This window comes from Hyaloscypha bicolor (assembly GCF_002865645.1).
Source record: "Hyaloscypha bicolor E unplaced genomic scaffold K444scaffold_10, whole genome shotgun sequence".
In the NCBI taxonomy this organism is placed as follows: Eukaryota; Fungi; Ascomycota; class Leotiomycetes; order Helotiales; family Hyaloscyphaceae; genus Hyaloscypha; species Hyaloscypha bicolor.
In genome coordinates this window covers 3,176,423-3,191,600 of record NW_020194512.1, presented here as the reverse complement: position 1 = coordinate 3,191,600, position 15,178 = coordinate 3,176,423, and the positions used below count along the sequence as shown (strand labels likewise).

At 37.4% G+C, this 15,178-nt stretch overlaps 2 protein-coding genes across 2 annotated transcripts; one reads left to right on the top strand and one right to left on the bottom strand.

Annotated features, from left to right (window-relative positions):
- Window positions 1-94: 94 nt before the first annotated feature.
- K444DRAFT_606443 (phospholipid-translocating P-type ATPase) lies at window positions 95-4,525 on the bottom strand. Its single transcript, XM_024878995.1, has one exon. It carries the CDS (start codon window positions 4,248-4,250, stop codon window positions 468-470), a length of 3,783 nt encoding a protein of 1,260 aa, XP_024744411.1. The 5' UTR covers window positions 4,251-4,525; the 3' UTR covers window positions 95-467.
- A 3,826-nt stretch (window positions 4,526-8,351) lies between these two features.
- On the top strand, window positions 8,352-10,154 carry K444DRAFT_623662 (uncharacterized protein; the record flags this gene model as incomplete). Its single annotated transcript, XM_024882303.1, has 3 exons — window positions 8,352-8,429; window positions 8,497-9,595; window positions 9,652-10,154. The coding sequence occupies 3 exons, from the start codon at window positions 8,352-8,354 to the stop codon at window positions 10,152-10,154; spliced, it is 1,680 nt and encodes a 559-aa protein (XP_024744410.1).
- Between the last annotated feature and the right edge of the window lie 5,024 nt (window positions 10,155-15,178).

The window sequence follows — 15,178 nt, the reverse complement described above, 5'->3', positions numbered from 1 at the left end:
AGGGTATCAAACGTCAAATCATTGTCGGAAAAGAAAGAGAGCTCCCTTCGACATCCAAGCATCAATTCATCAGACCATAACCTCCTTCACCACCCTCCTCCTTCAGCCTCTTCCTGACCGCCTTATCCTGTTCCAACTCCTGCCAGACAGTCACCAGATCCTTTCCCCACCACCTACCCAAGACCTCGACCACCACCTCGCAGAAGAACATCACCAGACAAATCAGAACAAACACCGCCCACCACGTCGGGTTCTTGCCAAATTGGGAGGTGAAAGCGTGGTATACGGTGTACGGACCAGGATTTTTATAGTAGATTGCGGAGAGGAAGAAGTTCCAAGCCCACCAGCCCGAGATCGTCAGTGCGGCGCCGAAGAGTGGAATCCATGTTTTGTGGTGGAATTGGAGAATCCTGGGCCAGACGTTAAGCTTCTATACTCCAGAGCAAAGGAAGAAGGGAAAGGGAAACTTACAATAGCTTGACGTTGATAAACACCACGCAAACCGAGAACGCCAAATTCCCAATCGCGAAGAGACTCTGGTCATCCGTGATAGGCACGACGCCGAAGAGGAAGTAAGTCATCCACCAAATAACCTGGCTCTCAAACGCAGCCATCAGCATCCACCACGTATACTTCCACATATCAAACCCCCTACTCTCCTGTCCGTACCCGTACAACTCCGGCACAGCCAATAACGTCTCGGCGCTCAAATCCTGCTCAAAGATCCCCGGCAGCATAACTGGCAAGCTCGTAAACAGCGTATTCCACACCGTCAAGCTGTCACTCTCATACAGACTCGTCCCCGTATATCCGTTCCACCGCTGATACATTATCTGCACCGAGTAGAACAGCATTTCTTTCCAGAATGTCAACAGGATGTACTTTGCGGTGCGGACGTAGTTCCAATGTCCATGCACTAAGAGCAGTCGCTGGAGGAAGCGGAATTGAGCAATGGAATAGTCTGCTACACGAGCGGCTTGAAGACCTTCTTTCCCGGAGATACCAACGCCCACATGCGCTTCTTGGATCATGGCGATGTCGTTCCCGCCGTCGCCGATGGCGAGCGTGATGGACTTTGGGAGCTGGCGCCGGATGTTCTTGACGATGGACGCTTTTTGCGCGGGGGAGGCGCGGCAGCAGATCACGGCGCCAACTACCAATAGAAGCTCATAGAATATCGAAGCTAGGATTTCGTTCTTCTCGATGGAGACGAGGGTTTGGCCGTCGATGACGACGACGGTGTGGTTGGAGGTGCTGACTTCGAGAAGGGTGGATGTTAGCTTCTGCTCCACGTCTCCGGAGGTTTGATCGAGGATCACGACTTGGGAGTAGGGTTTGCAGATTCGCGCTGAGTGCGCGATGTTGATGGCTGTTTCGCGCTTATCCCCTGTCAGCATCCAGATCTTGATGTTGGCTCTTTGTAACTTGTCGATTGTCTCCGGAACGCCTTTTTGAAGCTTGTCTTCGATGGCAGTTGCTCCAGCAAGGTCCAGGTTCTGTTCGATGAGTTCACCAGCTGCCTCGATCCCTTCTTGTCTATTGGTGAGGCTGGTAGTGGCTTCGTGGTAGGTCTTGTGCCAGGAAGCGTATTCTGCTTCGCCGAGAAGACGATAGCCATATACCAGTGTCCGAAGGCCTTCGCATGCGAAGTCGTCAATTTGTTGGCGACACCGCTCTAGTATAGCTGCGTCGTCTAGTGATTGAGCCTCCTCTACCACACGCCGCACAGCGAGTGCGGGATCGGAAGAAGGGGCAGACTTTTCTCGCCAGTATCCTCTAGCGGTGTGCAAGGTCTCGTGAGCTCTTTCAAAGCCGACGGACAATCGAAAACCAAGGTCACTGCTCAATCTGCTCAACTCAGGTCGGCCCATACCAATGCTGAGCCTCTCTAGACTGTTCATTGAATCCTCTTGCATGCTTCTCCTCATCCTCGCAACCCTCCTTTCATCAATAGATTTCCGTTTCCTCCGCTCAGAAGGAGAAGCATCCCTCGCTCTTTTCTCATCCACTTGCAGCCTCGGTAAGACAACTGAGTCTGCACCTTTGCAGAGCAGACATATCCTTCCATCTGCAAATCTAACAATAACTGACATTCGTTTGCGTTTGCTGCTGAATTCTATGACATCTAAGATCTCATACTTCTCGCGAATTTCTGAGTCTGTACCGGAAAGTTGGGTTACCAGGGTTGCAGAGTGGGTGGACCTGTCAACGAGAAGATAGCCTAGGTCTTGGGCTGCTCCCACAAGAGCAGTTTCGTCTGGTGATGTTGCTTGGAATGCAATATCTCCGTTGGCTTGGGTTTCGGGAAAGCAGGTATGGCAGAGCGCCAGCGCGAGGAAGAAGATCTGAGCTTTCGCGGTGAAGGGTGCAGATGGGTGCAACTGCATGTACTGCAAGAGGCCATCCGTGTAGAGCTCCTGGTCCTGGGGAGAAGGCTCGTCAATCTCAATGCGTGGTTGAGTATTCCCGGCCGATTCATTTCCACGACTCGTAGCCTCTTTGCGGTCCTTATGTTGCCATGTAGTACCCGCTATACCCATCTTCCGAAACCGCATAACATTTTCCGTCAAGGTCCCCGTCTTGTCAGAGAAAATATAGCTGACCTGCCCAAGATTCTCAAAAATAGTCTGCGTATTACACACCACGGGTGTGTCAGAGACAGGGTCATACATTTCGATGTCTTGCAGAAGCAGAAATTGAGCGAACTTGATGATCTCCAAGCTGACATAGAGCGCCAGCGGGATCAAGTTATTGAATTCGATTGCGAAAGCAATGAAGATGTCCTCGAGCGGGAGATGAGCGTCATCTAAATACCAAGCACGATTTTCAAAGACTGGGGTCCAGATCTCGTAACCTGCTGTACAGCCGATGGAAAGCAGGATGACGAAGATGGTGAGAAGAATCACCACTCGATTGGTCATGTATTGGATTGCAGGTGCCTTCGTTTGTGGTTTCTTGTTCGCGTTCATGCGGATTTTGCATTCTTCGCCGGTGTTGACAATCATTCCGACAGCTCTTTTCGTATTTCTCAAGGTACTGCCCCGAAAGATGACGTTTTCGAGGGTGAGAGGGAGTGTTGAACCGTCCAGGGAAACTTTACCGTGGAAATCATAGAGATCGAGGTTCGGATCCTCCACAGCAAAGTTAGCACGGCAGCGTGCAAGATCCGTCACTGTCCCACACCGTTTGGCCAGTTCATCCGGGGGCCGACGACATTTGAGGTTTGTTTCTCCGTCCAGGGCCATGGTCTCAATGTATGCAATACCATCCCGGCCATCGGAGTAAAGGAGCACAATATCTGCAGGGAGTTGCTCGTCCCTCTGGATCTCGATGACATCCCCAACTTTGAGATCGATCCATTTGACAGTGGCCCAAGCAGAATTCACGGATTCCGGAGGAGGACTCGCAGTGGAGGACTCCTTGGACCCTGGATACAATTTGGGATCTGAAGTGACGGGCGGCGCTTCAATATCATTTTTCGGTCCAATTCGTCGAGCGATGCTTTTCGACTCCTTCCAGCTCTCTCCGGCAATGCTTGCAAAAGAACGGATGGTTTTCTCCCCTGCAACCGTCCAGCTGGAGCCGCGGAGCACACGTGCAAGCCTCCTATTTTCCACTCTATCCAACCGATACCGACGAAAGTCATCATAGCCTTCTCTCGCAATACTAAAGCTCAAAAAGAACAGCAGAGGCAAGATCGTCGTATAAGTTCCCGTCGTGCTCAAACCAGGTATCAGCTGTAAGATTCCCATGATGAGGAAGTAGAAATTTGCGATCTTGGTGAACTGGAACCAGAGCTGGAGTGGAAGAAAAGTCCAGATGGTATAACGGCTTGAACGGATGATATTGTTGGCGTAGTGCTTGCCGGTCCTCTCGTCGACGAGTGGGGTGGTGCGAGATAGGTCGAGGTCGATGTGACGTCCATCGTTGCTTCGAGGAATCTCTCGCTGTCTGAGAAGCATGTGGCATACATACTTCTTGTACCACTGCTTCATCTGATTTGCGAGTACCTTTGAATTTCGTCGAGCCCAGGACAGATTGTTTGGAAAAGAGGTGTTGTCGTGCCCTCTCCGTTCACTCGAATGCCGGGTTCTTGGGGTCGCAGGAGACAGTACATCCGTCTCGATGTCCACAGCACTGCGGTCGAGGACCATTTTGCCCATCCCCATTTGAGTCAAATCCTTTTCCGACCGTGCCCCCGGCTCCTCTCCAGCCCCGAAGGCATCTCGTTGGTTCTTGGGATCCCGCATGATGGAGGATCATCTGCCCAGGGACAACCCTATTCTCTTCGCGCCGATGTACAGTAACACCCGTCGACAATGTCAGTGACTTCACTCATCTCTTGTCGTTCAACGCGTCCAAGCCCAACTCCATCATGAGTCTCCCGGCGCGTAAGATAATATCAGCTTTGAACCCACCCAGATAACTTGAAGGGATTTCGCGTTCTCGTGTTTCTGCCCCTCAACCTTGATTGTACGAGGTTTGTGGATCACTCGACCAGCCAATGACAATGGACGGAGATTACACGGGGGGCGGTGCACTTGCAGCCGGCTCCGCTGTCGCGAGAAGGCTAGCCTTAAACCGGTCATGAGCGTCGCTCGTGTGGGCCCTTGCATATGTTTTAAGATGAAAGCCGCGCATCACTTGCAGACAATCTGGTTGTAGAGGAAGAATGCGGAGGTGGGAAGAGAAGTTTGCGTCGAGATTTTGTGAAATGCTGGTGATAAAGGGCTTGTGATGACTCAGCAGAGCCCAAAGTGCGGGTAGTTTTCCTTCAATTTTGCACGCAACTTCATCAGGCATCATTCTACTCGTTCATCGCATTCGCACTGCATTCCTGTCAGTGCTGCTCTTGGTCTCATTGATTGCAGTTTTTTGGCCTCGCAGTCAGGGTGTCAAAAATAATAATTAAAGTAATTAATTATATTAAATTGAATTAATGAACTAATTAGTTATAATCTAATTACCGGCCTGTAAGAAGGAATATTTCTAATTATCACGCGAAACTCACATGAAAGTTAAATAAATAAATAAAATTCAGAGAGATAGGTAATATACATGCGGATTGTGTGCTCTGGACGTCACATGATTGTGTCACGTGATTTTGGAACCGAAATCCCCACCACTGTACTTATATAAAGATAAGTAAAGCAAATAAAGGCGGGATACTAGCTATGAAACTTATTATAGTAAGGCGGCGTTTGAATCAGGCTAGAGTAAGCTTTATTTTCACGCCACAACGTCTGCGCCACTCCTACAGTCACGTACAAAGCCACGTGATCAGCCAAACAATTAAATTAACCAATTAACTAAGCACAATTTAATTACGAGAGTTCTGACTTAGTTTGTTTTGATTACCGGCTGATAATTATAATCATAATTAATTAAATTATTTGACATACTGCTCACAATTCACCTTCGCGAGTCTCGGGCTCACTGAACACGAGGCAAGGCTTGTATCAAAGAGGGTAAGAGGGACAACTCCAGATGGGGTATTTTCTTTATTTGTCAGAGCGAGGTAGGTTCAGGTTGGTAGAAAGGTAGCAAGCGTGGCTCTATCCACAAGGTCTCCATTTAACCTCCCAATCCCAAGTGAAGTCTGAAGCCTCACGAGTGTCTGCCGACAAACCAAATAGGGATTTCATGCAACCCCAAGTCTCACTTTGATCTCTACTTTCTCACTTGCCTCTCACTCCCCCTCCTTTCTACCTCTCGAACCCAATATCAATCTGCCTTAAACAAACTGATTCATCCCCTGAAACGAACAAGGAAAAGGGGTTTCATCGAAGCAATTACGACAACCTACCTCATCGTCGCGACTATTAACGCCACACCCACATCAGGCCGGATCGTGAGAAACCCCTTCTAGGGCTTTCGGTCAATTGATGGCAGTGTTTGCTTATCTCCTTGTAGGCTTTTCCACCCCTCTTCGATATCTCATAAATCAACCTTGTTTCTGATACCTTCATCTCCGTCTTCCTTTGATTACGAAGATGCTTGTTTGATTCATAATGATGGATCCTGAGATTTGGATGCTAATCACAACGGTGTACGTCGTCAGCAATGATCTATACGAAGGCGACGGGCATTGAAAGTCGTCCATCTGCAGAGTGCGGGCGAGAATACCAAAATTGCCTTGTGCGGAAAGTCGCACTAATCCCCAATATAATATCCAAAGCTTTCTATAAGAGTTTTATATAATAGAAAAAACAGCACGCTAATCATTTCCAAGCATTTTATAACGATTAAATTTGGGAAGAAATTGCGAGATACTTTTAACCGCGCAGCCCCTGAGCTTCCCAAATCCTCGCTTATTAGCGTATTAAACGGATTTTAATGCCTACCGCCTTCGTAGCGCATTTTAGAAAGGGAATAACTTTGCTACAGTATGCTAGACAATACTACCTGCGGAAGTTGGGGTGGAGGTATTATGACGTATTCTCAGTTCAACAGTGGGAATTACAGTGGGGGGTGAAGAGGATTATAGTGCTGAGCTCAGTGTTTAGTGAATATGAATTGACGGGAAAGGGATGGGGATGGGGAAGGTTCTTGGGAAGGATACTTATTGAGGGTTGGATTGCTGGCACACCTTCCTCGAGATGGACTGCTAATCTTTCTAGCATTATCGATGTCAACCCTGTTCTCTTCACCGCATTGAGGGAATATCCAGAACTTGCTCACGTGCCAGAGGCTGATGACTCAGCGGTACACACCTCGAATTAGGCTCCCGTAAGTTTGATGGGTATAGATTAAAATAAGCGACTTTCGCAAAAACAAGTCCAAACCCTCGGTCGTCTAGTTGGTTTATGGGTATGTGAACACACCTCCGCATCCTCCCCATTTCCAGTGGTTAACATCCCAAATAGCGTCCGGCTGTAATGTTCAGTCTCACCGGAATGGTACGAATTTACAACAACAGAATTGCTCTCAGTCAATTGCTAACAATTGAAAAAGTCGCGCGTTCGACTCGCGCCTGAGGGACATATGTCACACACATCACTAAATTTTTTTGCTCCTCCGTTTTCTTTCCGGTTGAACACTTTTTTCTTCTTTTTTTCCGATTTGACGAACAAACAAGTAGTTCTCGCTAAAATTGAACCCCTAAAAAAAAACGCAGCGCGGTTACGTCAGAACGGCCGTGCCAGCCTTGTCACCCTGCGTTTTATTCAGGGGGAGGAGTATCTATCCTACAAAATTAAGCGATCGCGCCCCGTACAGCGAAAGAGCTCAGCTGTACTTGGGGGTAAGATATTCAGCTGAGGGGGGGGAGGGGGGTCATGTGATCTAGGGACCTTAGGGGGACTACAATGCCTATTAATACAGGCTACGTACCACTGTAGAACAGTAGTCAATTCAGTACGATTAAGACCCCATCTGTTGCTATATTAGTCGTAATTTATAACATTCGGAATTCAGAGTGATAATCACGTTATCCACCCTCCTTTTCAACCGTATGGATCTGCAAAAACGAGACCACGCCTCCACATAACGAATACCGATGTCGATGCTTAGGGCACAATTTTCAAACGGAAGTTCCTGATCGACTCGCTTATCAGACAGCCTCTTAGAATTTCTCGGTCCACCTTTATGAAGTGCAGCGTTGGAAAAAGAAACTGGGAAGCATAATGGTGGACGGAGTAAAAGATACTTTCGCTTTTAAGGATTTGGATATGTGACTTGAAAGAGATAACTCCCTGTATCTGTTTAGAGGGTGTATCTTGTTTATAGAGTAGTTATGTTTAGTTAGGTTACGAAGCCGGGGTAGATTTGGAGTCGGCTGGGGTATAGCGCGGAGGAGGTTGTTGCATTTTGAACTGGGATGGCCTAAGATAAAGCTGGAATGTTAGTAAACTTAGTAGGAATGGGAGGGGGGGAGGGGGACAGGGAACGGGCAACAGAACTTCCTTTGGTTCAAAATTCTGGAGTAGAGCTTTGACCCTCTCCTTCAATATATGCGCAGCCTCGCCTTCAGGAATCTCCCCCACATCAGCATTCGTTTCTTCTCAAAAGCGACGCTAAAGGTGTTCAGCTGATTGCCGCAATCCTCCATGCTCATCGCCACAATTTGACGTGTATCGATGCTACTGGCTGTCTAAATGTTGCATAACAATTGGGGCTGAAAACGAGGCTTTTTGAGAATTCGGGCGCCAAGAGCGTCAATGCTACTGGCTGTCCAAACTTTGCGTAACACTTTCAGCTGAAAAGACGACTTTTTAAATATCACTGAGCCAAAATTGTCAGAGCTTCAATTTCTTCCATTAAAACTTTCGGTTGAAAATCCAAATGCGCCATATCGGAACTAAAGGCTTGTAGTCTGCAGACAGCACAAAAAGCCATTATAGGCCGCCGAGATGGGATCTTCCGACAAAGGACTGAATTGCACCCCGAATTGGGAATTTGAACCTAATGGGGACATCGTTGGAATTGGAGTAAGGTCATCTCTAAAAGCATGCAAAAGATACCGAAATCAAAGCTAATTGAGGAATACTTCACTAGGTTCTTGTGGCGTTCTTTGCTACAGCTGCGGCCACCGTGGGTGCAATCCTTTTTGGCTACTTCACCGAGTCATTCCCCGACTCGTACTTCAACGACCTGGATCGATATGTAATTAAGCACTACAAAAAGTCGACTGTCTCCCGATTGATCTCGTGGCTCCTTACAGGGTTGGGTGCCCTCAAGGATGGACTAAAATCATGCTTGGGATTCAAAGTGGAGCCTCCTCGCAGCTTACCTCGACAGAAACGGCAAGAAGCATTGTCTCGATTCATTCTCACATTGAGTGACCAGCAACTGGTGACTGGACTTGCAACTATGGTTGGCGTTGTTGCAAATCAACGAATTCTTTCTTTATACGAGTTTTCCGTTGCGCTGAGTCTGGCTTGGTTCTCTTCCACAACTCATCTCGCAACGCTGGATGCCCTGGCACAATACTTCCGGGAACATGGAACTGTCAGAAACTGGCGGGTGGGTGGCATGTTGAGCCTCTTGAGCCTTTTGAGTTACTGTCTCTTCCTGGAGATGTATGCCCAGACGGTACTGGAGTTACCGGTTCCTATCCAGTGTTCCTTCACACAAAAGGCAAATTCACCAGCATACGTATACCAGAGTGCTATCTACATTATGTCAATAGTCTCGACTGCCCTGACTTTCTACGTACTTTGGGGTGGTTATATACTTCGGATTGGGAAATTGTACGATAGCACTCTGGCTGAAAAGGCAATCATTTCCTACGCACAACTCTTGCTTCCGAAATCGTTCATGCTCAAGAATGGGATCCGACGCGACCATTCCGAGGTAGTCGCCGAACTGAGGTCCTCAAAACGGTTAGACTCTCTCCAGCGAATTATGAAAGCAACAAAAAAATCAAAATGGCACGCAAAGTTACTTAGCAGCTCATATCAATACAACACTTCTTTCCTTTCATCTATGTCAGGCATAGCTTTCAGCTTTTCGTACGGAATCAGTCAGGTAGTTGCATATCGATGGCTTAATGAAGGTGTATCTATTGGTATTCCATCTACCATCGACTTTGGCCAAATCACGCCAATTTTTCTTCTTGTACTTCCAATTCTCGTTGCCGCTGAGATATATTACGGTACGACTTCATCCTCACTACCTTCTGGGTGAACAGAGTAGGCTAATGATCAACAGAATCAATTGGTGATACGGGAGCACCGCCAGATGTCGTTACACCTTCAGCCATTACAAATGAAGCTCAAAAATACGAGGACCTTATTCCTGCTATGAAGGAATACCTGTACAGGGAAATCGAAGAAATACGGCGACAAGAGGCTTCAGCAACCACAGCACCAGAACTTGCCAGCGTTGTTCTACGGAAAAGGCAACTCCTATCGGACTTCGAGCAGTTCCGAGCATTCGAGGAAAATCTTGATCGTTCTTTTGCTGTGATAAGAGTGACCTTCGAGCTCTTCACATCCACGCTATTAGGTGTTACACTCAACGTCAACTCCGTAGAAGCAAATGTAGTTGCCTATCTGTTCTTTTTCGTTTGGTGTTCAATTCCGATTGTAGGAACATACTACAACATGGTACGATATCGCACGGAAATAAAGAAGGTCATCTCGTATCAAGCTGCAGAAGAAGGCGGTGGAGCTGTTGCAGCCGAGAAAGAAGTTGGGGATGATAAGAAATAATCTGAGACTATCAGTATCGCTCTCAGAGATAGTTCAAATGTTCTTGAGGAACATCCAAGCAGTTGAAAGTCGCGTGTAGGCAGGGAAAGATGCTCTTTTTTGTTGTATCTCGTCGCAGGCAAGAATAATTTGCAGGGTTGAACGGTGGCAGAGGTTTCAGAATGGAAGCTGGACATGTAAGACACCTGGATTGGGTTTTTGGGGCTTAAATGGAAATGTTTACCAGTCACTCTATGTTCTGTTTTCTTACTTTGAAAAGGAGTCTGTTAATGATTGGGGCTAAAGGCGTGGCATCAGGAGATATAAAGAGCCGATACCGAATCGATGCCCCCTCCAAATTTCGGACTTTTATTTTCTCCCTTTCTTAATATAAATATATAAGTTTTTCTTTTACTTATAATTATTAAACAAGGAGATCTAACGGTTTTAATAATAGTAATTATAAGAGCGAGAGAGTAATATTTATTTAAATAATTGTGAAGCACCTAATAGTAGGGTGCTATGCAAGTAGCCAAGGTAAGGGTGAAATATAAGGTAAGGTATGGAGTGAAGCGTGCAAGCGTAACTGATTCCAAGAACTAGCTTTTGCAAAATACTAATTAATACCCATTTTTAAAGCTCTATATGCCTCTCTATATACTACCTAATATTCTGCTAGATATATAGAAGCATTAATTCCAATTAGGAAATGCGATGCCGTATAAGTACTAGCCTAATTAGACTACTAAATCCAGCTTAATATTTGCTATTATATATATATTATAGTAATTACTATAAATCTAATAAGAATTATTTTAAAACTTATTTCTATATATATATTATTTTTATTTTTATTTTCTTTATAAATATTCTTATATTAAATATATTAAATATATATTTATTTATTTAGTAAAAGAAAATACAGTTTTATAAAAGGTAAATATATTATTTAATTAGTTAATAAATTAAATTAAATTACATATATTTTAAATTTAATATATATTAATTTATTAATTATATAAATAGATTTCAAATATAAAATTAAAATTAGTATAAATTGAAATATTTAAGCTATAGAAAATAGAGATTAATAAAGAGTTTATATATTTTTATAACTAAACTAATTAGTTAGAAAACTAATTCTAGAAGTTCTAAGTTTTATATAATATAGATATGTTTTTCTTTTTTTATAATAAAGATATTTATATATATATTTATATTAATACTAATATATATAAAATACTAATATATATAAAATACTAATATATATAAAATACTAATATATATAAAATACTAATATATATGAAATACTAATATATTAAATTAATAAAATAATTAATATTTAGAAATAAGAATTATAATATTATAATATTAATATATAATTCCTAAATTTATTAAGTCTAATAAAATCTAATTTATTAATTAAGTTATTTATAAAATATAAGATTATATAACTATATTCTATTATTTATATTTTATTATTTTCTAGATTATATAATTATATATATAATATAACTATATTATTAAAGGAAATATATTTAGAATATTGAGCCTTTTATAAGCTAGTATATTATAAAATATATATACTTTCTTATAACTTTTTATATTTTACTTTTCTTTTCTTAGCTTTAAATTATTTTTATTTTTTTATTTTTTATTATTATATATATTATTTTTTTAGCTTTATTTCTATATTTAAAAAAAGAAAAATTCGAATATATATAATATATTTAAAAGAAATTCATATACTTTTAAAAACTTTTAATTTTATAATTTATAATTATTATATTAATATTATTTATATAGTTTTTTTTAAAAATAATAAAATAATTAAAAAACAAATTCCTTAAACTAATAATATATAATAACTAGTTCTTATAAACTATAATATTATTTAATATTTATAAATTAATAATATTAAAATATTAAAAGAGCTTAAATAATTATAAAAAGCTTATTAATATTAGAAAAAGTAATTATAATTACTAAATTTAATATAAGTATTTTAAATAAACTAAATAATATATAAGATAAGTTCTCGAAATAAAAAATTCTAATTAAGAACAAATCTAAACTAGAATTATTTAATAAGAAACTAAAGAATTATAAAGCGAATAATAAAGAATTCGAGAATATTATTATATATTTATAAAATACTATTTATATAAGTTAATAAAGTAATTATTATTTAGAAATAAGAATTATAATATTATAGTATTAATATATAATTACTAAATTTACTAAATCTAATAAGAACTAGCTACTAGTCGAGTTATTTATATAATATAAGATTATATAATTATTACTTATATTTTATTATTTCTAATTACCTTTATATTATATAACTATATTATATAACTATTAATAATTATAGCTATACTAATATTAGAACTTTTCTAAAAAAAAATACGAAAAATAATATTTGTCTTTAATTATATACTAATTTCCTAATCCGGCCTAGTACTAGGTTTTCCTAAATGCTTTATATATCTATATTATTTTTAAGGTTTTTGGTTATATATTAAAAGCTATAGCCTTTTATATATAACTTTTTCTTCTATAATATTCTCTTATTTTATATATCTATTTTCTATTCTATTTATATTTAATTTATTTTTCTATATTTAACTATATTATATTCGTATTAATTAGGTATTTAAAGGTATTTAATAGCTTTAATTTTGTTATAGAATTAGTAGGATTTAATTCTTTCTTAATTTATTTAATTTTTATAATCTCTTATTATTTATATATTTAATAAAAAAATATTATATTAATTATTAGGTATTTCTCTTAAATAATATCTAATATAATAATTTCGAATTCGAATAAACTTTTAGTAATAGTTCTATTTCTAGTATTCTATTTATTATAGATTTAACTAAAGTATTTATATTAAAGCTATAAGCTATATTATAAAGTTTTAAAGCTAAAATACTTCTAATAACTCTTTTTTATTTAGTAGAAAACTAGTAAATAATATTAGTATATCTAGTTTTATTTACTAGAACTAAAATATATCCGATTTAGGAAAAGAGATCTTTATTATTTATAAATAAAGTATTTATAAAAATAATTAAATATAAGAATTTTTTTACTAGCTTTTTAAATCTTAGTTTTCTAGTAGTATTCTTAATTTACTATTAAATATATTTATTAAGTGTTTTTATATTAGTTTCCGAGGATTTAATAGCTTAAATAGTAATTAATAAATTATATAAAGCTTCTAATTAATAGACTAATATAATATATACTTTTCTAGTATATTAGATAATATATTAGTTCTTAATAAAAAGATTTTAATAAATAGTACTTCTATTACTTATAATAATAGTATTTTTTTTATAGAAATAATCTAGAGATTTTTATACTAGTATTTCTATATAAGAGTAATTCCGGTAGTATTTATATAAATAATATCTTTATTAAACTTGAGATTATAATTAAAAATGAGATATTTATATTTCTTAGCTAAAAACTTGGCTTTTTAAAACTTTAATTATTTTATATTTATAAAATTATTAGTACTAATAAATAAGATATTATTAGTTTAAAGGCTAATAATTCTAAAGAATTATTTATTATAAAAGAAGTAAGAATTATAAGTTTATTATTTTATAGAAAGTTTATTAATATAATAGAAATAATAAGTTTTAAACTAGTAATTTCTAGCTTCTAATATATTATATAATAGTTTTATAATCTTTAAAATAGAATTATTTTTTAGATTTAGCTTTCTAATAAACTTATAAAATAAGTTAATATAGAAATTATAATTAAATAAGGTTATTAATTAAATATAAGCTTATAAGATATTATATAAATATAATTCCGTAATATCTATTATTATTATAATAATAATACTAAAAATAATTTTTTAGCTAATATACTAAATAATAAATAATTATATTAATATTATATATTTCTTATTATTATAAGTTTAGATAACTAGTCTCGATTTTTTAAGCTTTCTTTTTATATTTTTACTCTTAATCTTATTAATAAACCGGAAATTAAAAATATATATCTGTTTTAGTATTTAAAATCTAGAAATAATCTCAAATATATTCTTTTCTAAAAGGCTAGTAATTTTAACTTGGCAGAAATCCTTATATAGTTTATTATTTTATAGAAATATTATAATATCCGGGGTTTTATAAAAGCATTCTCTATTATACTTTAATAAAATAGCGGGAATAATAAAAGAAATTATACCTATATTACTTTTAGCTTTATTATAAGATTCGAGAATAGATTTAGATTTAAGGCTATTAGTAATAACCTTAATATTCCTTATATAAAAGGGTTTTATAGAAGTTAAATAAAAGGTAATATTACTATATAATAAAGCTAGTATATAGTTCTTTTTATTAATAGCTATTAGCTTATATAATTTTTTCTAATTATTAGATTAACTAGTATTTCTTTTATATTAAATAAAAATATTTAAATTTAGAAATAGTTTATAAATATTAGTAATATTAGAACTATTTCGAGTATTTAAAGTATTTATAATTTAATATTAAGCTTAAAGCTTTTAAATTTTTACTATTACTTTTTAATTACTATTAATTACTATAATATAATAAATAATAAGATATTATATTTAGTTATTTAAAATAAAGTACTATAAATTAAAAAAATTAGAATAATACTATTAGGTTTTATAGAATTATTAATAGTTTTAAAAGTTATTTAGAATATAGTATTCTTATTAATTCTATTAATTTTAGCTATAATAATAAAGTAAATATATTAGATCGGACTATAATAGTATTTTATAATTCTAATAGAATTATAAGCTTTTATAGAAATAATTTTAATTTTAATTCCAATAATATTTATAAACTAAATAAACTTCTTATTAGTAAACTACTTTCCGGTATTTACTATAATCTAATTAGGAAAATCTAAATAATTATTAATTTAGTATTATTTAAATATATCCTAGATATATATTATATTAATATTCTAGAGCTATTAGCTAGCTTAATATTAAGTGCCTTTATTAATAATATAAAATATAGGTTTATTAGAAATATAGA